The sequence below is a fragment of the Pipistrellus kuhlii genome, unplaced genomic scaffold (genome assembly GCF_014108245.1).
Source record: "Pipistrellus kuhlii isolate mPipKuh1 unplaced genomic scaffold, mPipKuh1.p scaffold_m20_p_24, whole genome shotgun sequence".
Classification (NCBI taxonomy): Eukaryota; Metazoa; Chordata; class Mammalia; order Chiroptera; family Vespertilionidae; genus Pipistrellus; species Pipistrellus kuhlii.
Genome location: NW_023425523.1, coordinates 2936373 through 2960955, shown reverse-complemented (window position 1 = coordinate 2960955; position 24583 = coordinate 2936373). Strand labels below are relative to the sequence as shown.

The 24583-nt window shown below is 52.5% G+C and overlaps 1 protein-coding gene across 2 annotated transcripts in view; it reads left to right on the top strand.

Moving 5' to 3' along the window:
* The first annotated feature begins 6149 nt into the window (after nucleotides 1-6149).
* MAGI3 (membrane associated guanylate kinase, WW and PDZ domain containing 3) overlaps nucleotides 6150-24583 on the top strand; it is a 120345-nt gene continuing 101911 nt past the window's right edge. The window contains exon 1 of one of the 2 annotated variants that reach the window (XM_045586852.1): nucleotides 6150-6538. In XM_045586852.1, coding sequence (XP_045442808.1) covers nucleotides 6220-6538 — 319 coding nt within the window. In that variant the 5' untranslated portion in view covers nucleotides 6150-6219. The remainder of the gene's footprint in view (nucleotides 6539-24583) is intronic. The other variant, XM_045586853.1, reaches the window with a different exon arrangement.

The window sequence follows — 24583 nt, the reverse complement described above, 5'->3', positions numbered from 1 at the left end:
TAAAGCTATAATTTCTGATTTCCAGGGTGTCTTTGACAAAGTTTCATCTTCGAGTTTTCTCTGCTCTAGTCCGTGCCACCATCGTCAGTCCCTGGCCCCTCGTGGCAGGGGTGCCCTCCCTCTGCCTGGTCTCCATCTGGGATCACTGCTTCGGCTGTCACCCCCTTCCTTCTCCTCCTGTCAATCAGAGCCATCAGTCTTAGAATGTACAGCAGATTCCGCCACTCCTCTCCTTAAACCTCTCATTGTGCACCGGCTAAAACTCGGATTCCTTTCCTTTGGCCCGACAAAGGCTGGGTGTGAGCTGGCCTGCAGCCCAGCTCCCTGACTTTCTTCCTACCACCCCCTCCTGCCCAGCCACACTCCAGCCACGAGCACCCTCCTCTTCCTCGGACACAGTCACAGGGCTGCCTCAGGCCTCCGGTGTTCACATCAGGTCTCAGCAAAACCGTCCCCTTCTTAGCCAGACCTTGTCTATGACCCTACCTCAGGAGGCCTCTCCTGCCTCCCCATCACTTCGCGCTGTCTCATCTTCTCTTTCCATTATGACACTATTGCGACTGGAAATGTTCTAGATCATGTGCCTGTTTTTGTGATAATCGTTGATGGGGTTCGGGACACGATACCCCAGGAGGGCACCTTGGCATGTTGAGTATTTTAAGCTGAAGGCGTTTGGGCAAATGGCAGGTGTCGGAAGGCCTTGCTGACCTTCTCCATGCCCTTCTGCTCTGAAGCAGGTCGTAAGACGCCTGCTCATGGGATAGGTGCCTGCTTACACCCAAAGGAAAAGGAGCATCTATGTCCCTAACATGAAAGAAGATCGAGAATAATCCTGCAAACAGGCCTGGCAGCATCCCCCAGGTTTCACACTCAGCGCAGACTCTGCCTTCATCTCTTTCCCCGACTCCCAACTCTTGATCAATAGCATGAAAACACTCGGTTTAACCATGTCTTCAGGTCTCCGTTTCCTTCTAGCGGCTCTGGTGTCATAGTGAAAATATGTTAAATAAGTTAGTATGTGTTACTCCTGTTCATGTGTCAGTTAGTTTTCAGACCCAGCCCGGGATCCTGATAGTGGAGTGGAGGGAAAATCTTTTTCTCCCCTATACTTCCTTTTCCCGCCTGAAAGGTGGGACCTTGTAAGTCTGTTCTTGCTGTAAACCAGCACCTAAAACAATGCCTGCTGTTAACTAGGCCTCTCTCTCTCTCTCTTTCGCACGCTCTCTCTCTCTCGCTCTCTCTCTCTCTCTCTTTCTCTCTCTCTCTCTCTCTCTCTCTCTCTCTCTCTCTCTCTCTCTCTCATCTGAATGAATGAATGAATGAATGAACAAATGTGTGCAAACGATACGAAAGACAAAGTGCCCAGCCCAGGACAGGGGGGATGCGTGGGCGGTGGGGTGGTGGTGGGTGCATTGAGGGGGCGGTGAGGGAAGGCACCGATGTTCTCAAGATTCTTGGGGTTCACTGACAAGGAAAACGCACAGGTGACAGGATGCTGCTGGTTCTGAAGAAGGAAGAGATGGCCCCCAGCAGGAGGGAATCAGGCTGGTCTTGAGTAGGAGGCTGCATTCGGGCTGAAAGATGAGAAGATGGGTATTCTGGTATGATCTGTTCCATTCAGGATTCCCTTTGCCCTGCTTTGTTAGCCAGACCTGGCATCTGACTGCTGGCCCTCTTCTCTAATGTTGATGCTGTAGTTGATATTGAATGTTTCTATTGTTCTGTGATGATTGGAGCCACTTGATCATTTGCAGGTAAGGGCACTTCTGGGGGGGAAAAAAAAGCACGTTTATGCATGAAACTAAGTAAACCAGATTTTAGACAACGAATTCGTTTAACTGAAATAAAATGTTCCATGCTATTGCTTTGGTAATTGAGACTATCTTAGCATTAGCATACGAATTAGCCTGTAGACCTAGGCCAAATAAAAATGCTAATAAAGTGTAAGGATACCCGAGATCATTAATACTGAATTTGGTTAGGCTGTTAATGTTAGACGATTTTTACATCTATCATTTCCACCATGGTCCAGGCAAATCCGAATATTTTCTAAGCCAATGAAAGATTTTTTTTTTAATCCAAGGGGATTTTATAATAATCGGTGGGAATAAAAACTGGAGATGTGTTCTGCATGGGAGGCAAATATTTGTTTTATCTGTCCACTCCGCTTCTCCCCCATCCCCTGCCACCTTAATACTTGAGAATGACTTCATCGAATTGATGCAGGTTTGATGTGCAGTTACAAGAGGTTCAGGTTTCCATGAAAAGAAACTCGTGAGAATCCAACACGTCAATGAAATGTAACAGAGCCATGCACCATGACAGGGCATTATTTGTATAGACTCCGATGTGAGCGATGGTCTCGAACTTGCTGGGTGCGCAAGCTGCATCATCATCCCAGGCCCCCACGCTGGTTTTCCAGCGGAGTGACTGAGCATGGGTCGTTTCAGAAGAATTGGAAATCTATACTTGCATTTATTGAACTCTCATTAGGAACACTGGGCACAATATTATAAAACAAACCAAGCTTCCCACCCTGTGCCTCCCTCCCCTCCCCAGAGGAGAGCCAGTCCACGCTGAGTCCTTGCATTTGTGAAGGACACTGTGGATGATGGTTTACCTAAAAGCCAACCTCGCTGAAACCGGTTTGGCTCAGTAGATAGAGTGTCAGCCTGTGGACTCAAGGATCCCAGGTTCGATTCCGGTGAAGGGCATGTACCTTGGTTGCGGGCACATCCCTAGTAGGGGGTGTGCAGGAGGCAACTGGTCGATGTCTCTCTCTCATCGATGTTTCTGGCTCTCTATCTCTCTCCCTTCCTCTCTGTAAAAAAAAAAAAAATCAATAAAATATATTTGAAAGAATAAAGATAAATAAAAAAATAAAAGCCAGCCTCCCCCTCCACGTCTGCTACGAGCCCGCCTGGTGTTCTTCATGTCGTGTGTAGCGAGCGGTGTGCTGGAGGAGATGCGGGGTCCCCTGCTGCTCAGGGTGGAACTGGATGAGAGTTACTACCCTTTGCATCTTTGGTTTAGGAAAGGGCATTTGGGCGGTTCTGGCAAATGAGCTGGAGGGGCAGTCTTGCTGGGGGCCTGGGTGGAGAGGTTTCCTTGATTTATGGGTAGAAAATGAGCCGAGGAGATGCTCGCTTCCCCTCTTTCCGTTTTCCGTCATTTCTGTGATACGTTCCTTGGAGCCTTGCAGCCGCCTTGGGACCCAGCTCGTGGGTATGCATATGGAAATGTATCTGTGTATCTCCATAGATTAGGTGGCCAGAGGGAGCCCCGAGAAACCCTGGAGACCATCAGCCATAGCTATTAGGTTATGTTATTAGGTTAGGCACCGTATCCGAGATAGGCGCTTGTAATGTGATTCCTTTAATTACGTAGTTATTTCCGGAACAGTATCCTACCAGAATCGATTCGCTGGGGTGGACAGCTGATTTCTAGCGTATTTAAAAAAACGGAGCCCAAGCTTACAAAGACGGGTGTGTTTAATACGTACAGAATTCCAAAGGTGATTAGCAATGCTTATAGCTTACTAGAGGCCCGGTGCATGATATACGTGCAAGAGTAGGCCTTCCCTCCCCCGGCTGCCGGCCCTGGCTTCCCTCACAGTCCCCGCTTCATCCGGAGGGTCATCCGGAAGAGTGTCCGGTCTAATTAGCATATTATGCTTTTATTAGTATAGATATCTGCCTAGCATATTAAAGATGTAGTAAATAACGTCATACTCTAAGCTTCTGTTAGTTGACTATTCTATTCCTTGTGGCCACAGATATCCTCAAGGATACGATCTGGGCAGGAAAAGGTGTTTTCTCAGAGTTGCTGCAAAAATAGATGATGGGGAGATAATCCAGATTTCATCCCGGAATCCGTCAGTGTAGGCAGTAGTTCAGAAAGACATACTCCAGCGTTGTCTCAGATCCGGGTAAATCGGAGCAGTCCACGTAACAGTGCTAAACCCCCCCCCCCCCCCCTCCTTTTTTTAAATCTCCAGATGCAGTTTTCTCTTCTGTGTGTGTCTGACTGATGTGAACGGCATCAAAAGGCCGTCCTGCCCTCTGGCTTCCGGTCGGATTTGGCCATGAGGCTGTACCAGCCGGAACCCGGTGGAGGGAGATGAGTGTGGTGTAAATCTCCCAGCTTCCTCCTTGGGCAATTCCATTGCTGGACAAAAGGTCACGGGCGTCTGTCAAGGCTGCCCTTTCTGTGCGGAGTTTTCCTGACTGTTCCTTTCCCCTTGTTCCCACAGACCTGGGAGCGTGTGGCCCCAGGTTCCGCATTCCCTCATGGTTTCCTGCTCTGCCCACATCTGTGTCAGGTGCCATTTGTTCCCTGCTAGGCCCTGACTGATATTATACAATGGTGTGAACACAATCACTGCAGCCGTGGCAGCTTGCTTGACCCGGCCTGCCCCGGATGGGGGCAGATTCTGTGCAATGAATGAAGGGCTTCCCCCAGCCTCTAAAGGGGGGCAGGAGGCTACCTACATGTCACGTTCGAAGGGGATACAGACTATCATAGTTCAGAGAAAACCCTTTCCACCTGATGGCAGGGGGGGGGGGGGGGGGAATCTGCAAAGCCTGCCTGGAAGAGATGGCATTGGGGCTGGGGAGGACAGGGTTTTTCAAAGCCAGAGCGGAGTGTGAGTCAGACCAGGGAAGAGACGAAAGCTCCAGAAGAGTTTCTGGAAACTTAGTGCTGGGAGGGCCTTAAGACGCCTTTAGTCCATTTTGGTTCTCCGTCCACCTCCTTGGCAGATGTGCAGGCTGGAAACTGAGATCTGGCCAAGGTCAAACAGCGAGGCAGTAGCATGCCAGGACTCTCACCCCGGTCTGCCAGTCACTAGCTAGTCTTTACTCCACCTTCTAGCTCCACTCTGCCCCAGCTGCTTGTCAGTCCCTCCTACTAGACTGTGACCTTGAGAGCAGGTTTTCCTTACCTTTGAACCCCAGTGCCTGGCACAATTTCTGCCATAAAGTAATCCTTATCATCGTCATCATCATCATCATCATCATCAAATGGTTAAGAGGCATCCCAGCCCCTCCCAGGCACCATGCAGATATTTTACATGCACCGCATGCTATTTCCCCAACAACGTGGAGGGGTAGAATGATCTCCATTTTTCAGCTAAGGAAGAGAGGTGCTCTAACTGCCCGAGGGCACACAGCAAGCAGTGTGCCCGGACTCTCCCTTTTATCAAAGGGACTCCAGGGTCCCTGCCTCCTCAGTGGACTTCCCATAACCTTCCCTGAATGAATGAACTAGCAAGAAACACTGCCTCCGTGTAAGCGATCGGCTGCCACAGGCCGCCTCTGGAGGCCCGGCCACCTCTGGCCCTGGACTCAGCCGGGAGTCTCCGGTCCAAAGTGCAGCCGCGGGGCTCAGGGCCCCTCCTGCCGGCTCCGCCCCGGCTCCGCCCGGCTCGCCGGCCACGCCTCCACCCTGGGGACTGGGATCTCTCCTCCGATCCGAGTTTCCTCCGGCTCCAGCTGCTGCCCGAGGGCCTCCGGGCCCTGCAATCTGGAGCCGGTTCCACTCCCCTGCCCCTCCCTTCGCCCCCTCTCCCCCCTCTGCAAACTTCTTTTCCCACCCTCTCTCAACTTCAGTCATCCCAGCCCCGCCCCCTCCCCCAGCCACCCAATCGGCGGGCCTCACTCTCGGCGAGGGCCCGCCCCCCTGCCCGCCGGGAGCCAATCCGAGCGCCGGGCCGGTGACGGCAGCGCGCCGGGCGCCGGGCGGGGCGGGGCGGGGCGGGCGGGCGGGAGGGAGGCCGGGCGGCGGGCGGCGGGGGCAGGGCCGGCGGCGAGGCGCTTGCGGCGGGTTTGAAAGCGGCAGTTCCCTGGCAGCCCGGCCGGGCGTCGGTCTCCGCGCTCCGGCTCCGCAGCGGCGATCCAGGCACCGGTCTCGGGGGGATCGTGCGCGTCCCCGACGGATGGCTGCTGCCCCGGCGCCTCCCCGCTGACCTCCCGCCCGCCGCCCCTCAGCCCCCGCCTTTCCCGCCGCCGCCGCCGCCGCCGCCGGGCGCGGAACCGGACCCGGGGCCGGCGGAGACCAGCGGGCGCCGGGGACCCCGCCCGGCACCCCCCGGAGCCGCCGGGGGGCGCCCCCTCCTCCCGCCGCCGTCTGAGGGCGCGCGCGCGGGCGGCCGGGCCCGGGGCCGTGTCCGCCGGGGGGCCCGCCGCCGGCCGGGGGCCCCCATGGTGCGGCGGGGCCGGGATGTCGAAGACGCTGAAGAAGAAGAAGCACTGGCTGAGCAAGGTGCAGGAGTGCGTGGTGTCCTGGGCCGGGCCGCCCGGCGAGCTGGGCGTGGAGGTGCGCGGCGGCGCGGAGCGCGGCGAGTTCCCGCACCTGGGCGCGCCCGGCCGGCCGCGCGCCGAGCCCGGCACCTGCTGCGTGCTCTCCGGCCGGCCGCCCGCGCCCGGGGACGTGCTGCTGGAGGTGAACGGCACGCCCGTCAGCGGGCTCACCCACCGGGACACCCTGGCCGTCATCCGCCACTTCCGCGAGCCCATCCGCCTCAAGACCGTGAAGCCGGGTGAGTGTCCGCTGTGCCCGGCGGAGGGGCGGGCCGGGGGGGGGGGGTGCAGCCTGGGAGCGGGGCTCCCCCCCGCCGCCGCCCGAGGTCCCCGCGATCGATCGCAGCCCTCCGGGCGCCGGGCAGGGGCGGCGGGATCCCGGGCTGCAGCCGGGGCTGCTGCGGGCGCTGTCACCCAGCAGCTCCGCCGCCCCCCGCAGAGTTTTGGACTCGCGTGGACACCAGCGCTTCTCCGTTCTCCCTTGTGGAAAGGTCCTCCCGGCGGCGGTAGCGTTGTCTCTGGAGCAGGGAGAGGGGTCCTGGCGGCGGAGGGAGTTGGCGCCAAGGTTACCGCCCGGCTCTGCCCGCCCCGGCGGCCCCGGGGTGCGGGCACCCATGGCGAACGGCGCAGGATGTGCCCCCGAGCACGGCGTGTGCCTGCAGCGATCTGCTGTGGACCAGCCCGGGCTTCCAAGCAGGAAGACCTAAGGCGCCTGGCAGAGTGAAATCTTGTGTCCCTGTTGGTGTTTTTTTTTACAGGATTTTATGGAAGGGGGTGGGCAAAAAGGGCCCCCCAGTTGTCCTGGCGTCTCTAGGCTGGTAAAAAACGGCTGCAAAACAGCGTTGCGTTGCATGGCATGTCTTGTCAGTTTCCCCGCCGGGCTGAGCCGGGAGCCGTGCAATCCGAGCGCCGACGCCAGCCCTTAGCATTTGCCATGGACCCGAGCGGTCCGGCTCAGCATCCCTAGGAGGTGGCTCTGCTCTCTGAGCTGCTCGCAGGAGAGAGGATCAGGACCACAACGTTGTTGAACATCGGGCTGTTTCTGCTGAATGTGTCCGGCTGCATGCACCGTGCATCGGAACAGAACGGGCTGCCTGATTGTGACTAGAAAAAGCAGTCCATCCCTTTCCGCAAAAATGCCAGAAAATTCTGGAGAAAAATGTAATACGTGATTTTCCCTGTGTCCGCCCCCACACCCCCTTCTCAGCAAGCTGGGGAAATGCTTCTTTAATAGTCCTTGAGCTTGACTGCAATGGCTGGTTCATGGTGCATGATACATATGTGCATATATCGTGAGTGTATGTATACACAGACGCACTCACATGTGCCTGCCACCTTACACGGGGATCTTTTTCACACGGTCTGTTCCGGCGTATTCATTTGAAGCGGATCCGTTTGCGTGAGCTTTATTTATTTATTTATTTATTTATTTATTTATTTATTTTTATTGCTGTTCATCTTTAAAACTTTGGGAGATTTAAACACACCTTTTCCCGTATATTCCTGACCCAGCCTTCCAGGCCCTATGTGGAGGGCAGAGGGAAGGCTTGGGGGATAGTCAGGTTCTGTCTGGAATGTGACGATCCTATATGCCCAGCACTGACTGGTTCAGGTGCCAGTGGGTCAGGGACAACTGAGACCGTGGGCATCATGGCTCTGTGTTGGGCTCTGATTTGTTGGGGCACAGGTGAGAGTATAACTTATTTTCAAAAACGCTGTCAGAGTTGATTGGTGAAGGAAGGAGTTTATAGCCTGGGGAGCGGATCTTTCATTAAAACTAGTCTGGTCTGCATATTATACATTTTTCTCAACCTTTATACCAGATTTAAGAAAAGAATTCGAACTTAGAGAGTATTTAGTAATATTATCTGTGGGGAGTAAACATCCTATGTCCCAGAATGTCATTGACATTGATAGAGCAATATGACATTTTACTCTTGGCCTGGCGGGGTAGCTCGGTTGGTTAGAGCATCCTTCTGATGTGCCAAGGTTGTGGGTTCGATTCCTGGTCAGGAGTTTCTAAAGGGTACCACAGTGTGTCATCTAAGATTAATAGTCTTGTTTCTAGGCAAGTTGTAATGACAAATTTTTAACCTCTTAAAAATAGTATTGTTAATTTCTTAACAGCCTCATAGTAAGCATTATGTTAAATGGCTTTCTTAAACGACTTTGCTTAAACATTTAATGTAAAATAGAAAGATTTTTGCCGGTTAAGCGCACGGCTTTAAATATCAGAAGTTAAGGACTCGAAGAAGTTATTCACAGAACTCTGTGGTTAAAGACCGAATAAAGGTTACCTCCAGAGAAGACAGAGGTTCCGTACTGTTGGGTGTGAATGAGAAAAGCAGGGAAACACATTGAGGAAGGGATCTGGCCTGGGCCCTGTTTGTTTTTCTTCCTTTCATCCGACTTTGGAGGGAAATGGATTTTTCACTTTAATCAGTATTGACAGTGTACTTAGCACTCTGCCTCTCATCTGCTAGTAACTCTCCGTTAAACTATGTTCATAGCATGTCCTTTGGAAACTAGCACAAAGCCAGAGTACATGTAACCCTGCTGTAAGGTGTAGTAACAGCGGGCATGATCTCGTATTGTCTTCGGACAGAGTCCATGGTAGACGCATGAGCTGGGCCATTGGGGGTGAGCTGGGCCATGGAGGGGATGAGCTGGGCGGTGGGGGGAGTGAGCTGGGCCGTGCGGGGGAGTGAGCTGGGCCATGGGGGGGATGAGCTGGGCCATGAGGATGAGCTGGTCCGTGGGGGGTGAGCTGGGCAATGGCAGGGTGAGCTGGGCTGTCGGGGGTGAGCCGGGCCGTGGGGGATGAGCTGGGCCGTGGGGGGGTGAGCTGGGCCGTGGGGGGTGAGCTGGGCTGTGGGGGGTGAGCTGGGCCAGGGGGGGGCCATGGGGAGTGAGCTGGGCCGTGGGGGGTGAGCTGGGCGGTGGAGGGGATGAGCTGGGCGGTGGGGGGTGGGGTGAGCTGGGCCATGAGGGTGAGCTGGGCCGTGGTGGGGGTGAGCTGGGCGGTGGGGGGGTGAGCTGGGCTGTAGAGGGGTGAGCTGGCCGTGGGGTGTGAGCTGGGCCGTGGGGGGGTGAGCTGGGCTGTGGGGGGGTGAGCTGGGCGGTGGGGGGGTGAGCTGGGTTGTGAGGGGATGAGCTGGGCCATGAGGGTGAGCTGGGCGGTGGGGAGTGAGCTGGGCTGTAGAGGGGTGAGCTGGCCGTGGGGGGTGAGCTGGGCCGTGGGGGGGTGAGCTGGGCCGTGGGGGGGTGAGCTGGGCCGTGGGGGGTGAGCTGGGCTGTGAGGGGATGAGCTGGGCGGTGGGGGGGGGGGGGGCTGAGCTGGGCTGTGGTTGGGGGTTGAGCTGGGCTGTGGGGAGGAGGGGGGTGAGCTGGGCTGTGGGTTAGGCTGCTGAGCACTGATTCCTCCCGCCTGCTCCTGTTCATCGAGGTTCTAGGAGATGCTAAGAGGAGCCCAGAGGAAGCCTCACCATCACCCAGTGACTCAGTGGAGGTTCTTCCCGGCAGTGACTGTCTAGCTTTGATTTGGGGCTTTGATTTTTACTTTCCTTTGTTCTACTCTTTAAGGAGCTTTGAAAGTCCCTCTTTAAAATACGGTTCCTAATTTGAGGCTTCTCCTGTGAGAGCTGGGGAGTTCTGGCTGGATTCTTCAGTATTATTATAACTGCCCAGCATCAGGACTTTCCAGCTCCCAGGAGAATCCTTAGTCCCCCCGTTGGTGAACCCCTCAGCCACCTGTTTCTTAACTACAACCCTGCGGTTTATTTTCCCGCAAAAAGTTATCACTCGAACTTTGTGTGCTGTCCTCGTAGTAAAGGAAGCTGAACTTTCAACTTCTGACGGAATCGTTTCCTGATACAGCCCTGTGGCCGAGATTCGTTTCTTTGATTTTACTTCGAAGTTTACCTTTAAGCCATTTCTACCCCTTTCACTTTTGGGCGTTTTCGTTGCTTTTGCCGAGTGGGTCATTTGGGACTTGCGGTGAGTTTTGTGTAATGGTTGTCCTGGTTGAAGAAGAGAAGGGTGAGAGAAATTAGAGTTCATTGCTAGCCTTCCAGATTGGCAATCCAAACTTTTCTCCTTCCCCCCTTTTTAAGGAAAAGAAACTAGAGATTGGGTGAGCCACCCTTGTGAGGAAAACTAGCATCAAACTGCGTAAACTTGAACTTTGAAACTTTCCCGCTGTCCCAGATTTTGGGCATCTAAAGCTAGTCTCCTAACCCAAGGGTCAAGTTCTGGGCTCCATTCACTGGACACGCGCGGCTCCTGAGTTCTGGGCTTCCTCCCCTGCGGCAGAGCAGATGCCTCACGTTTGGCTCTTTCACTCTTCAGGTTGTTTTCACTCTTTTCCGTTTAATGCTAACACTGATTTTCTTGACACACCACTCAGCGTTCCTTGGAAAATATAGGGTGTTCCCCCAAAATGTATACACACACTGTGAATAATCATAAAGGCGGTGTTTATTAAAATACACGTATTTCATTTTCTGAGTTGTGCTTCCGGCAGTTCACGTGTGCATACTGGCTACGTTTTTTGTTTGTTTGTTTGTTTGTTTTTGGCGACACCCTGTATAAACTGTTTTTCCTCTAAGACCCTGAGAGGAACTTGTGAAACTCCTTGCCCTCCCTGGTGTGGTTCATTGGTCAAATCCTAAGTTGCATCTTAGGATTTGGTGTTCTCAAGTCATTACAAAAAGAGGACAATCAAATATAAACAAGTTCTCAAGTCATTACAAAAAGAGGGCAATCAAATATAAATCCTGGCCCTTGGACTCAAGGATTTGATGTTGATCGAGGGCGCGTACCTCCATCGCAGGCTCCATCACAGCCCTGGTTGGTGGGCAGGAGGCAACCAATCTGTGTGTGTCTTGCCAATTGATGTCTCTCTCTCTCCCTCTCTCTCTCTCTCTCTCTCCTCCTTTCCTTCCACTCTCTCTCAAAAAAATCAATGGAAAAAATATCCTCCGGTGAGAATTAACTAAAACTAAACAAACAAAACAACAACAAAAACCCCACCCCCTCTTCTTACAATAGACAAATTTCAGTGACTCCCCCACCCCTCCCCCTGGCCTCTACTTTATGTGAACTGATGGTAAACCAAATCTACCTGTGTTCAGGTATCTGGCTTCCGCAGTCATGCGTCATCTCAGGGGAATCCGTTCATAGCGTGGCTTTCCTGTGTAACCCCCGGGGCTGTGGAAGTCCTGTGGGCACTCAGTGCTTGTGGGGGAGAGGGAGAAGAGAGTGTTGTAGAATTCCATGTTTATGAACCGTTTCCGTATCACCTGCCAATTTCAAACTTCCAGTTTCCAAGTCAATTCCCAGTGGTTTGAGAAAGGATAAATGTTTGGTATCAAAGACTGGAACGGTGTCTCCTTTCCTTAATTGATCGCTTTTGTTTCTGGTTGACATTCTGGGAAGTAATGTCCTTGCAGTAGGATGTCTCGGCGGAGAGCGTGAATATCCTCACTTAACACTGTTGCTAAGGAGAGGATTCTCAGGAGCGGAGGCTGTGCTGTGAGGGCCTGGGAGTTAGAGGCATCTCCATCGCTCTCTTCTCCCCGGGCAAGCATTATTCGGAATGTTTTTTAAAAAAATGCTTATTTTGCTTTATAAAGAGAACATGAAAAAGCTATATCATTACTGGAACACATTCATTCCCTCCTCATTTAGTGGTGTGTCCACCATGGGAGGTAGCACTGGCGATATAAAAAAATAAAATATAAATATGGGTCAGAAATAGTCTGTCTTCAAGAAGCTCACAATTTAGTCAGAGCTTAATGATTCCCTGGTAGGGAGTACCTGGGGCCATTTTATCTTTTTTCACTTTGTCCCAGTTCTTAAATAAAACTTTAGGCAAGCTTCGTATGCCCTGCCCTTGTGGTTCAGTGGTTGAGCTTAGACCCATGGAGGTCATGGTTGGAATCCCATCAGGGCACGTGCCCGGGTTATGGGCTCGGTCCCCAGGAAGGGGCATGCAGGAAACAGCTGGTCCACGATTCCCTCTCGTCGTTCATGTTTCTCTCTCCCTATCTCTCTGTCCTTCTCTCTGAAATCAGTTAGAAAAAAAAGTTTCCTATGAATTTTGGTGGACGCTAGACTAAGGAATTGGTTGCCTGCTATTCTGTTCTGAAAACGGTGTGTAGTTGCATCTTAGGATTTGGTGTTCTCAAGTCATTACATCAAATATAAATAAACAAGATTATCTTTTTTATAAAAGCCCTTAAATTTAAATTACCCTTAAGATATATTGTGTTTTATTTACAATGTTTGTCATGATATAACCTGCATTGTATACATTGGGTTTATATTGTACCATTTTTGTTGAAAACCGGATGAAATCGTTTGCTTACTTTAAAGAGATCTGTTGTTGAGTTTGTTTGTTTGTTTATTTTAAAACCACCTGTTAATTCTAAGAAATCATTCGCATCTGAGCATGCATAGTATATTTTTGGAAGTTCCTTTTACGTTTTACTATGGTCCTTGCCACCTGCCCTTCTTTTCTGACTAGGCTGGTTGGGGAGGAAATTGTGGATGATTTTGGACTCAGCCTGGCTTTGAAAGATGGGGACATTTTGGTGGAGAGGAATTAAGAGCAGCTCAGTGGTAAGTAGGAAGTGAAGGAGAGAAAAAACGCCTGCGAAGAACCTGCATCATGGAAGCGTTTGTAGTATGGGCCATGGCAGTAGTGCTGTGTGTATATAATTTCATTTTGTACAAAAGCACAAAATCCACATTATAGAATAATTGGAAAGGAGCGGGAAAGCCATTTTAATCGACCATATTCATAATTTAACATGTGTAAGTAGTTCTGTAAGTGTCTCCTTTCAGCTTTTTTTCTTTTTCTTTTTAAGCTGGAGCTGGCAATGCTTTTTCTTCTGTAAATAATATTGGTAAGGTGCTTAAGGCGGTTTCCACCTTCAACCTTCCTCAACGTGTAGTGCTCGGAGTATTTTCATTTAGCCCATAATGTGGATGAAATGCCGCCATTAGCACTGCCCCCGCAGGCTAACAGGCTTTCTCGGGCGGCTTCGGAAACCCAGCCGGCTTTATGGGAAAACACAATTTGCTAGTCGAGCCGAAAGTGTGTTCCCACGTTGACCCTGCCTTCTCTTTTGTGATGGTCACAGCTGACTGACTCGCAGTGGAAAGGGGAGCGCGTAAGTATCTCCACTCCCCTAGCCAGCCATGTGCTCCCTAGGCAGCTGTCACAGTGGTTCCCAGGGGCTCCCCCCACCCCCCTTTCAGTCATACCAGTATGGCCAGGGGCATGGACTACATTTTGGGGACCATAATTTTATGACTTGTGACATATGGAAATACTTGCAGGGGGGAAAAGACAGACAGTGGGCACAGATCATAGGATACTTTGTGTCATGAACACTTTACACTACAGATAATATTTTAGAGTCTGCTATAATTTATATGGAGGTTAGGGCTTCTAAACCTATTAAAGAATGGGAAATGTGAAGAAATTTTGCTTCTGATTTAGTAAATCACTATATGTTCTTTTAAAATTTTAAATTGATTTTAGACATATAGCAAAGGAGGGAGAGGGAGAGGGAGGGAAAGAGGGAGGAAGAGAGAGAAACATTGATTTGTTGTTCCATTTACTTATATATTCATTGGTTGATTCTTGTTATGTTTTGCTTTATAAAGAGAACATAAAAAAGCTATATCATTAGGGGTGGGGGGAAAAGGGGGAGAGGGGGAGTGGATTTGAGCCCACAATCTGGGCATAGCAGGACTATGCTCTAATGGTGAGTAACCCACTGAGCTACATGGCCAGGGCTTAATTATGACCTGCTCTATGAAGAGAATTCCCTTCTTGTCTTGGGTTTACAATATGTACAGTGCCTGATCTATGAATTAAAACGCGCAGGCCTCTCGGGCTCTGTGCTGGTGTGTATGTGTGTGTGTGTGTGTGTGTGTGTGTTTGGCAGAGACTCTTAGACACAATATTTTTCTTGCTCGAGGAAGCTTGTGAGAGGCTGCCCCGTATCTCGTTGCTCTATGGGAATTTCATGTGCCTGGGAAATAGGGGATTTTACTCCACATGAGGACATTTAACAGAAGTAGTTTTACTAAAAGACAATACTCCAAAAGGAAGGCAAAAAAGAAGTCTTTGTTCATAAATGCTTTGTTTTTAACTTACTCAAATAGAATTAAACGAAATTGGCTTTTCCCCTCTAATAAAATGACTTTAAAAATCCACTTTAATGGAGTAGTCCAGGCAATACATTGCTCTTTGGATGTGGCTATCCGGTTTACTACAGGCATCTGGTGATATGTAGCTTGCATCTCAGCAGGAAAGGAAAACAGTTCCTCACTCACAATCCAGTTTATGTACTTGCAAGGATTCTGTAGCAAATGACAGAAACGCTGTAGAAAGAAATGTAGGCCACGAAGGCATTTATTGGCTTACATACATGACAGCGCGGGCACGGGGCATGAACAGCTCAAGTCACACCCTCCGTTCACTGGACTCTCTCTTCCTCTGGGTTGGCTTCTTCCTCGGTTTGGTCTCAGGGTAGCAGGGAAGGTGACTTTGAATCCAAGTCATGCTTCTCATTTTTTTTCTTTCTTTCTGGAATCCAGTGACAAACCTCATGCAGGGTCCCTGGCCCAGTGCCCATCTCTGGGACCAGTTGTGGAGAGGGCAGTGGGGTTTCATGATTGGCCAGGCCTGGCCCCATGTCCGCCTCTGCAGCTGGCATAGGAAGCACAATGATTAATAACCGGACTGGAACCCCGGGAGAGAGGGGCGGGGTAGGTCCTTAAAAGATGGGATGCTGGGAGACAGTGCTGGAGGAATTGGCCTGTTTTAAAACATTTAATCTCTCTTATTTTGAGACCAACAGCTGTACACAGTTTTCATAAAACTATCATTTATTTTATTTTATTTTTTACAAACCTGATATTGGCTAGAGACCAAAATCGAGACACCAATTTTCCTAAAATGTTATCTTTGTTGTTGTTAACAGTTATTCTTAAATCCTCACCCGAGGATATTTTCCCATTGATTTTTTTAAAAAGAGAGTGAAGGGAGGGAGAGAGAGACACAGAGAGAGAAACATCGATGTGAGAGAGCATCGTTTAGCTGCCTCACACACCTGCCCCGACCAGGGCCAGGGATTAAGCCTGCAACCGAGGTATATGCTCTTGACAGTAATCGAACCTGGGGTCCTTCAGTCTACTGTTCACTGAGCCAAACCAACTAGAGCAACATTATCGTTTTTTATTCAATAAAAAACTCTAAAAAGTGGCTCTTCTCTAAATGCTGTTTCTTAAAAAAAATAAAAAAAAAAAAATTGGGATGTTCATAAGACAATGCGCACAATTTGAAAGGACTGCTTGTAGTTTTTCTTTGAATTTTTTTTGGTGTTGAATATGGTTCTCGAAATCAATGCCGCTTCTCCGTAGGTAGATGGGCTACTTGGAAGGACCATCTCATTATCCTTGGCATTGAGAAAATGATCATTAGCCCAGTTAACGCAGTTTTTTAACCTATAATACAAGGGCAGGCAACAGTAGGTGTACAGTTGCATTGTGACGGTCTTTTGCCTTAATGAAGCTGTTGTAATAACAACGACCTCCATGTCTTTTTCCATGTGAACAACTGTAAACCTACTTTTGCCCAGCCCTGAGGTGTACCGTTTTGAAAGTGGAATTCTGAAGTCGCCGCTTCTCGAGCTGTTTTGCTTTTAAAACAATGGCCTTTTAAAAACTGTATCATTATTGTATTATTTCTAAGGGCTGGCTCCCTAATGATACCCTTTTGCCCATGATCTCATAGAAGTCACACATAAAGGAAGCACTTCACTGACTCTTCACTTAGAAACACTGCTTAAGGGTGTAATGTATCTGTGCAGTCATCAAAGCAGTTGTTTGGCGAGCATTGCAGGGTGACGTCTGGCCACCTTCGTTAAGTTTTTTTCCCTGCCCGCCCTGCACGGGGGTACAGAAGTACTTGGAGTGGAGGTGGAGGGCTGAAAGGGAGGGGTGGGTACCCTGAATATCTTCTCACACCATCAGAGGCCCAGTGCATGAATTCGTGCGCGGGTGGGGCTGGCTGCCCACCCTGATGGGGACCTATCCGGCCGGCCCGTGACAGGGAGGGATGGGGAGTCCGATTGGGGGTGGGACTGGCCTAGGGGAGGGGCCACAGAAGGTTGGGGGGGGTGCTCACAGGAGGGGGGCGGGCCCAATTGGGCCGGTTGGCCACTGCTATGTGTGTCATAGCGAACCAGTCTTTCTGGTTGCTCCATCGTTCCGGTTGCTTGGCTTTTATATGTAGGGATTTTTATATTCTACTTAACGTCTTCAACTTTGAAGCCATAAAAACAATCGTAATGTCAGTCTTCCGCTTGGGAATGGCTTGCGCAGTAGCAGCTTTGCAGTTGAGCCTGGTAGTTGGGCCCTCAGAGAGTGTGAAATGCTGGTAGGTTATTGGTAAACGCACGTGTTACACATAAAAATGACCATCCATGGGACGGGTGTGAGGTGTCAGTGAGAATCACAGGAGGGCCTGGGTACGCTGACATGGGGTTACGTTCCCTTGGGGTTTCTGTGGGAAATCACCTGCTAGGATCCGACTGCCTAATTACGCCGTGAAATTCATTACAATGATGCGAACCTCCTTTCCTCTGCTCGCAGAACTGTGCTTTCACCCAGCTCACTGTCTGTCGACAGAACGCGCTGTCAAAACATTACCCACTTTAGCTAAGGATACTGTTCACTGATGCCGGTATTCGATTTTTGCCGGAAAAATTGAATTCCCTTTGAATGGGGTTAGATTTGCTAACTAACGCTCACTCTCACATCCTGCTGTTGATGAGTAAAATGACACCTCAAACCCTCTTTGGTGGCAACTGTCAGTTGACAACCTTGCTCTCGTCCTATTCCAACGTGGGGCCTTGTCATGCTCATACCAGCCGCCACCAAAGCAACAGCCGTGTACCGGGGTGTCCTGCACCCCCTCCTTTGGCTTACAAGGACCTGCGTGCTGCCTATAGAGAAACGGGTACCGTGCCGTTCGCCACGGGCGGCCTCCTCGCCTCCCTTTCACGCGTGACAGAGCGGAGGCGTGCTGGGGGAGATGGCACAGAAGGTCACACAGACTCCCAGGCGGGACCGGGAGCTGCCTCAGCCCTCCCTGGCTTGCCAGTGAGCATTATTCCACCGTGTCTGACAAACCTGCCCGACTCCCTCTCTCTCTGTGAAGGTGAAAACCCCCACCCTTCTCAATCGTCGGGTGGGTGTCCAACCCGGCGAAACGCTGGGCAGGTGCTTAAATGAAAGCTCCCGCGCTTGGTTCTGTCTCTGAACAAAATGCATGGCCGGGCAGTGTCCTCGGTACAGCTAAACTGCATAATAAATCAGTTATTCCCGGGAATTGGCGAGCATCAGTGTGAGCATCCCTTCACGCTGCCTTCGGAAGGCGGTGTTTCCCCCGGCGTGGGTAGAAGCCGAGGCCCCCTCAGGAGACACATCCTTGAGGGACTGTATCCTCGATCCTGGAGGTGTCATCCTGCTCTCCTGCTTCCTGTCCGCTTGCTCTGTGCTTCCCTCCCAGGACGCTGCTGGCTGGCCTGCTCACCTGGGGGCAGGAGGCTCTGATGCGTTGGAATGAGGACTTTTCTGAGTGTGCGGACCCTGTCGGAGCACATTCGCTGAAGCCAACCCTGTGGGGCCGGGCCGGGCCGGAGTACGTCCCCGTGTCGGAGTGGATCTCCGGTCCCAGGCCCCGAGGACCGCACGGGAGGGGCGGCGGCTCTTTGGAAGAGGCGGCGGAGCTGGTGTGGAGCTCTCGTTCTTCGAGTGTGTGTGCTGTTGTGTGTTCCATCCGGGCTTGAAGCCATCGGCCGGCCCCCGGGGAGGAGCCATCGCCGTCCGCCCAGCACCCCTGGTCACAGATGGGTACCTGGGGGCGTGGTCACGAGGTGACCGCCAGGGACTCCCAGCAGGAAACTGGCGGAGCTGGACCGGAGTGCAGGTTCCTCCCATTGTTTGGTTTCGGGCCTAGGAATTTTTGTAGGAAGTAGTTGGGGGGGCGGGGAGGGGGGGGGAGGGGGGGGAGTGTGGGGGGAGGGAGAAAAGGACGTGCTCAACATGCCTGTCTCTGTGTGAAATCTGCGTGCTTTGGGGATTACGTGGGGCGTGCTGACTCGGTTGGCGAGGCCACCAGCGCATGGCGTGCCTGGAGGCAGGGGGGAGGGTGACCCAGGAGCTGGGGCACGGGACAAGCGCGGGCATCCTTACATGCCACGGGCTCCCAGGGCGACCTCAGCCTCCCGGAACGCTGCAGCTCAAGGTTAGGATGCGAAGACTCGGGAAAGGGGGCGCCGGCCCAGGAGCCGAATGCTCTCGTGAGTGGGATCAGCTTTGGAAACGAACCTTCCCATCGGAAACGGTCTCCGTGGGGTCCTCGTGAGGGGATGCTGCCACGTGGAGGTTGCCGTTGCTGTCCTAGCCCCGCCCCCGCCCCCGTCTCCATCCCCCCTGACGGGGGGGGGGGGGGGGGGGGAGGGGAGATGACGAAGGGGAAGATGACGAAGAGGGAGGGTGGGGGCCGAGCTTTAGGGCTGGGGCCTGCTCAGGGACATGGCAGAGGGACCATCGAGGGCACTTTGGCTCCGGGTCCCTGAGCTGGTCTGGCTGTGATGATGGTTGAGTGACTGAAGGGAGGGCTGTGCCCCTACAGGACCGTCCACGTCTCAGGGCCCTGAGAGCCGGCGGCGCAGAGGAGAAGGGGCGCGCCTGTGAGAGGCACGCTGAAGAAAGGGGATGAGGAGGCAACTGTGGAGCCCGGACCGGTCTGGCCCAGTGGATAGAACGGACTGAAAGGTCCCGGGTTCGATTCCGGTCAAGGGCACGTGCCTTGGTTGCGGGCACCTCCCCAGCGGGGGGGGGGTGCAGGAGGCAGCTGAATTGATGTTTCTCTCTCATCGGTGTTTCTAGCTCTCTATCCTTCTCCTTTCCTCTCTGTAAAAAAAAAAATCAATAAAATATATTAAAAATACGAAACCAAACCGTGGGAGACAGAAGTGACGCTGTGGGTGGAACGGTGGGCGTGGCGCCCTGCTGCGCGTCTGGGAAAGAACAAGCCGCCTGCAGACACGTAACAGGCCTTGCTCCCAGCAGCCTGCGCGGCATCGGCCGGGGTTCAGTGCTGGAGGAGAAAGGGGGGCGACGGAGGGAGGAGGGCTGGGCTCCAGGCCAGGCCTCTGAGAAGGACTTCCGGGACACAGCACCTGCAGCCGCGCCACGGGGGCTGCCACCTCTGCCGTGGCCGGGGACGTGGCAGTGAGGAGGGCGTCCCTGCGATCACGGCAGGCAGATGCCACTGTGGCTGCGATGGCCGCCGTGACGATGGCGGCGGTCGCTGCCGTCGCCATCGTAGCCGTTGACGTTTGGAATGTCGCGTCTGGCCCCGGCTGTGACAGCTTCCTCTTGAGGCCCCTGAACGGAATGTTGAACCTGCCATTGCCGCCACTGTCCTCAGCATCCTCGGTGCTGGACATGGGGCAGGGCCATGGCCATGGCCATGACCTTCTTTGCTCAGTTGAAAGCAGCTCACTCGACAGGCCCGTGGGGCTCTGGTTTTGAGTCCCGCCCCCTAACGGAGGCGTCAGGTTTGCAGCCTGAATGCTAGCGGTAAAGGAGCCTGCGCAGAAAACAGCTTTCAGTTTCCCCGCGTCTGCCTTTCTGGAAGGCCTGCCGGAAGGAGGAGGATGCTGAGTGCCCGCTGAACCTCCCAGACACCCATCTCATTAAATGCAGGATTTTAAACGCTAGGTAGCCCTTTCTTGATTTCTGTGAGCTGCTCCTTTTGCAGGGAGCATGGCCGATGGACTGTTAACACCGGTAGTGACCTTTTGTACTAGGTTGGCGCGTGTCTGTCCTACCTGCCGTCTCTGCTGCTGAGACGCCTGTGTTTGATGTCACTTGATCTCGGCCTCCCCTGCAGCCTGCAGGCATCTCAACCGAAGCAGACACTTACTTCCTAGGCTGGCCAGCGACTTGCAGTTTCTGGGGCTTAAAAAGATGAGTGGCGCCAGTCGGACTCTTTCCCGGGGACTGGAGCTAAGACAGAACGGGAGGAATGTCCAATTAGGACTCGGAGCTCGCGATGAGAGGCTTTGCAGTGATGTTCTCAGGTTGGCTGTACTCCTTCCCGAGACGGGTAAGTTGTCAGGAATTTGGCGAGTTAGTTGTCCAACACAGACATTTAAAAAATTATGATGAAAGAAAGGAGCACAGGGCATTGCCATGGCAACGTGGTTTTGGCCATCGCCTGTCGGAGCAGGGGTCCGATTAAGGAACGTGGTGGTGTGCACACGAAAGGGCGTGCTCAGCGCGGAGAGGGCGTGGAGCTGAGTGTCTGGTTCCGGTGACCTCATCTGACACCAAGGACTCTCTCCGGCATTGAACTGACGGGAGAAGTGCAGCTCTCCTGTGCTTGACATGGTTACAACCTGAGGATATTGCCAAGGTTCAGAGTCAGGTGGCTCTGCACCAGAGAAAGCTTTTTTTTTTTTTTTTTTTTTTTTTTTACAGCTGTAGACCCATGTTTTGCAGTTCCATCCACAGGCCTTACTCATCTTATAACCGAAAGTCTGTACCCTTTTACCAACCGGCCCCCCCCACCTCATCTGCGCCCCCCCCCCCCCCCCCCTGCCCCTGACAGTCAACCACCATTCTACTGTTTGTCCGAGTTCGCCTTTGCATCCTTTCCTAATTCCGCCGTATTTTATGGCCACCCGTGCTCTTGCGTGTCTTGGCATGTACGGGCCCCTGTATGGCAGGAACACTGAGCAGCGGCTGGCTCCTGCCCTGGTCTCCCCAGCTTCCTTGGCTCTGTCCTCACAGCTGTGGGGGGAGTTGGTAGCATTTGCCAAACGCACCCCCGATTGTGGGGCCCGGGAGCCAGAGTGAAGGTTGCAGGGGCCACGCTGAACCGCGCACACACCAAAACCAGGGAGGTGAAGTGTGAGTGAGCGGGGCAAACTCAGGTGGGACGTCCGGCTGAGCGGGATGACAGCGGAGCCCCTGGGGGAGGGGCTGCAGAGCCTCCTCCCCAGGCCCAGCATCATTCTAGAATCTTCCTCCAGCTCCAGGCCCTGCGGGGGGAAAGGGGGTGGAGAGCAGCCCTGCTGTCCTCCCCGCTCCTGGAATTCGGTGGAATTGTGAGTTCCTCTGTGTTACCTACCTTTCCATCACTCCGGAGTGTCACTGTGCTGACCATGCTGATGGGCCTTTTTTCATGGGGAGGAGGCGGCAGGTTACAAGCTTGGGCTCAGGTGTTCCGGGCTAGACATGGGGGTAGTGAGAGAGAAAGAAGTGAGACAGGGAATTCCAGAGGGGACAGCCGCAGCCCTCCCCCAACACATGCCACGGTAGAATAAGATTGAAATCTCTACTGAGGGATGATTATTACGAACACGGATCTGTATTTTTATTTGCATAAACGTACACCTATCTCAGTCTTTCCTCTGTAAACACCGCCCAGACGGTGGCAGCTGCTGGCCCCCAGAGCGGCTTGTTCCTGTGTCAGCGCCCCAGCCTCGGGGCCAGGCCCGGGGGAGCTGGCAGCTCTGGCTCCCGCGGCTCCCGCCTGTGCCTCGCAGGGGCCGCGGAGGGGCAGGCCGCAGACCTGCACTGTCTGTGCGGCAGCTCCCCCGGCCCCTCCGCTGCCTTTGATCCCGGCTCGCCCTCTGCCCACCTCCCCGCTTTGTTTCCTCCGGGCGCCCCCATCGCCTCTCCCACGCGGCTCTGCTTTCCCGGAAAACCGACCCTGCAGGCCCCGCCGGCCGGCCGGGGCGGCTGCGGGCTTCCCCGCGTGGGCTGGCGGGGGCCGGGGTCAGTGAGAACCGAGCACAGGGTCCTGCTGTCTGTGACGTTGTCCTGTTTACCTCTGGAACACGCCTGTGGATGGGATTGTTTTTCTATTTCTGGACTTGGAAGTCTCCCAGAAGCTTGGTTGGTCCCCAGATGGATACTGTTTTACTGTTCATTTGATAGCCTTGTTCCAGAGGTTCCCGTCAGACTACACGTAGCAAAACACACACACACACACACACACACACACACACACACACACACACGATCTTGTAAAGAGTCATTGGAAAGAACAGCGATTGGAAATGGGTCTTTTGGAAGGGCCACCAGATAATCTCTTGGGATAATTTCTTACTGAATGAAAGAATAAACGCTGTCTAATTGTAGCATACGAATCCACTGTCCAAGCGTTATCATGCACATGAGAATCTCATCAGCATTTTAACTGTATCCAGTAACCTCTTACGATAAATAACTATATAGAAATACCGTTACAAGCATACTGAGTGGAAATATGGATCATTTTTCCCATCACCCGAGTTTGCAAACTTTTCACCTTCTGAGGTGCTATTTTTCTCCATCGCTGGCACTGGTGGTGGTTGAAGAAGCAGCTGTACAGATGTTGTTAAAAGCTCACGGCTCTTCTGTGGTCATTTTCTAATTTCTGGGCCCTGACTAGATGAATTCCTCTTGTGCTTATGTGAGCAGTGCTGCCACCTCCCTGAGCTGTTCTAAGTTTACTGAGATGCCTGCAGTGGGGTCCTCACAGACCATATGGTCACCCCCCTTTCTTTCCCAGAAGCTGTTCTTAAAAATATATTTTTATTGATATCAGAGAGGAAGCTAGAGGGAGAGAGAGAGAGATGGATACATCAATGATGAGAGAGAATCATTGATCGGCTGCCTTATGCACGCCCCCTACTAAGCATGTGTCCTTCACCAGGAATTCAACCATGATCTCTGGTTCATAGGTTGATGCTCAACCACTGAGCCACAGCAGCTGGACAGGCCCAGGGTTTTTAACCCCCCAGCCAAAGGGAACGGCAAGCACAGAGGCCTTACCGTAGGTCGCTGTGTGTGACAGGACCAGAAAGGCGGCTTGGCTGCACCTCGTCACGGAGGATGGAGAGGGACAGGGATGAGATCTAAGCAGACGGGGCTCGTGGGGGTCTGTGAGCCTGGGTCAGGGGGCCTGGGTTTCCTTTGTTCTCTGTGCCCCTGGGGATTGCAAGCTTGGAGGGTGATTGTCTGGTATCCATTTCCCAAAGCCATTGTGATTGGGGGGAGAGGGGGCAGTAGGGGGAGAGGGTGGTGAAAGATGATGGATCGGGCAGGTACAGAGTCGTGGCAGCAAGGTGAAGTGGACGGATTTGAGATGTGACTTGAAAGAGGATCTAGCAGACGTGCTGATAGATTACCAATGAGGGAAGGAGAGGAATTCAGGGTAAATCCTAGTTTTTTTTGCTCCAAGGAACTTGGTGAGGGTACTATTTCTAGGAACAGGAGAGATGGCAGCCCGGGAGGACTGCTCAGGCTTGCTTTCTGTGGGGGAGGCATATTTAGCATCTAGCTGATTTTCTTCACTCTTTACTCGACTTGCTTTATTACATAGTACTCCCTCTCTATTCACCCATCCATCTCCCCCAATGTGTTAAGCATTTCAAAGTAAATTGAATACATTTCTCCAAGGAGGGCTTTCACATGCCCATTTCCTCCCGTTTTACAGATGAGAAAACTGAGGCAGGGAGAAAAGTGGCAGGCTCAAGGTCACGGGACTAATTATCAGTGGGTCTGGGATTAGCGTACAGGTGATCATTTGTCTGAGACTCGAACTTGATTTTTTTTTTTTAACACAAATAAGAAGCAGAGTGAATTTTGGAAATGGCACAAGTGTTGCTGCCAACTGGTTTATGTGCTAAACATCTTTTGGACTCACACTTTGGAGGCAAAACGCAGAGGGTGCAGAGCTGCTGTTGCATTGGACTGGATTACAACGTTAGCTCAGCACTTAGGACTCATTGGAACTCACAGCCCGACAGTGTAGAACCGAGGACGTGTTCAGATGTTTGGTCCAGGAATGCAGCCTGGGACTCGTCCAAGCGCTAATCCTCTTGCTGGCAAGGCCCCTTGCAATTAATTAGCCAATGTTCCCTGCATGCCTACTATGCACTGAGTCTGCGCCAGGCCGCGGCACAGAGGGCAGTGATTCATTTCCTTCCTTTCAAGGAATGTAGCCTTTGACTTTTGTTCCAGTTCCTGAGATCACTCTCCATCTCTTGCTGTATGTTTGTTTTAAAAAATGTAATAAAAGCTGAAGTTCAAAAGAGAGAGAGAGAGGAGCTTATTCGACCGAGGTAAACACACACACACACACACACACACACACACACCACAAAACAACCTCAGCATCAGGGGGAAATGAAATAAAT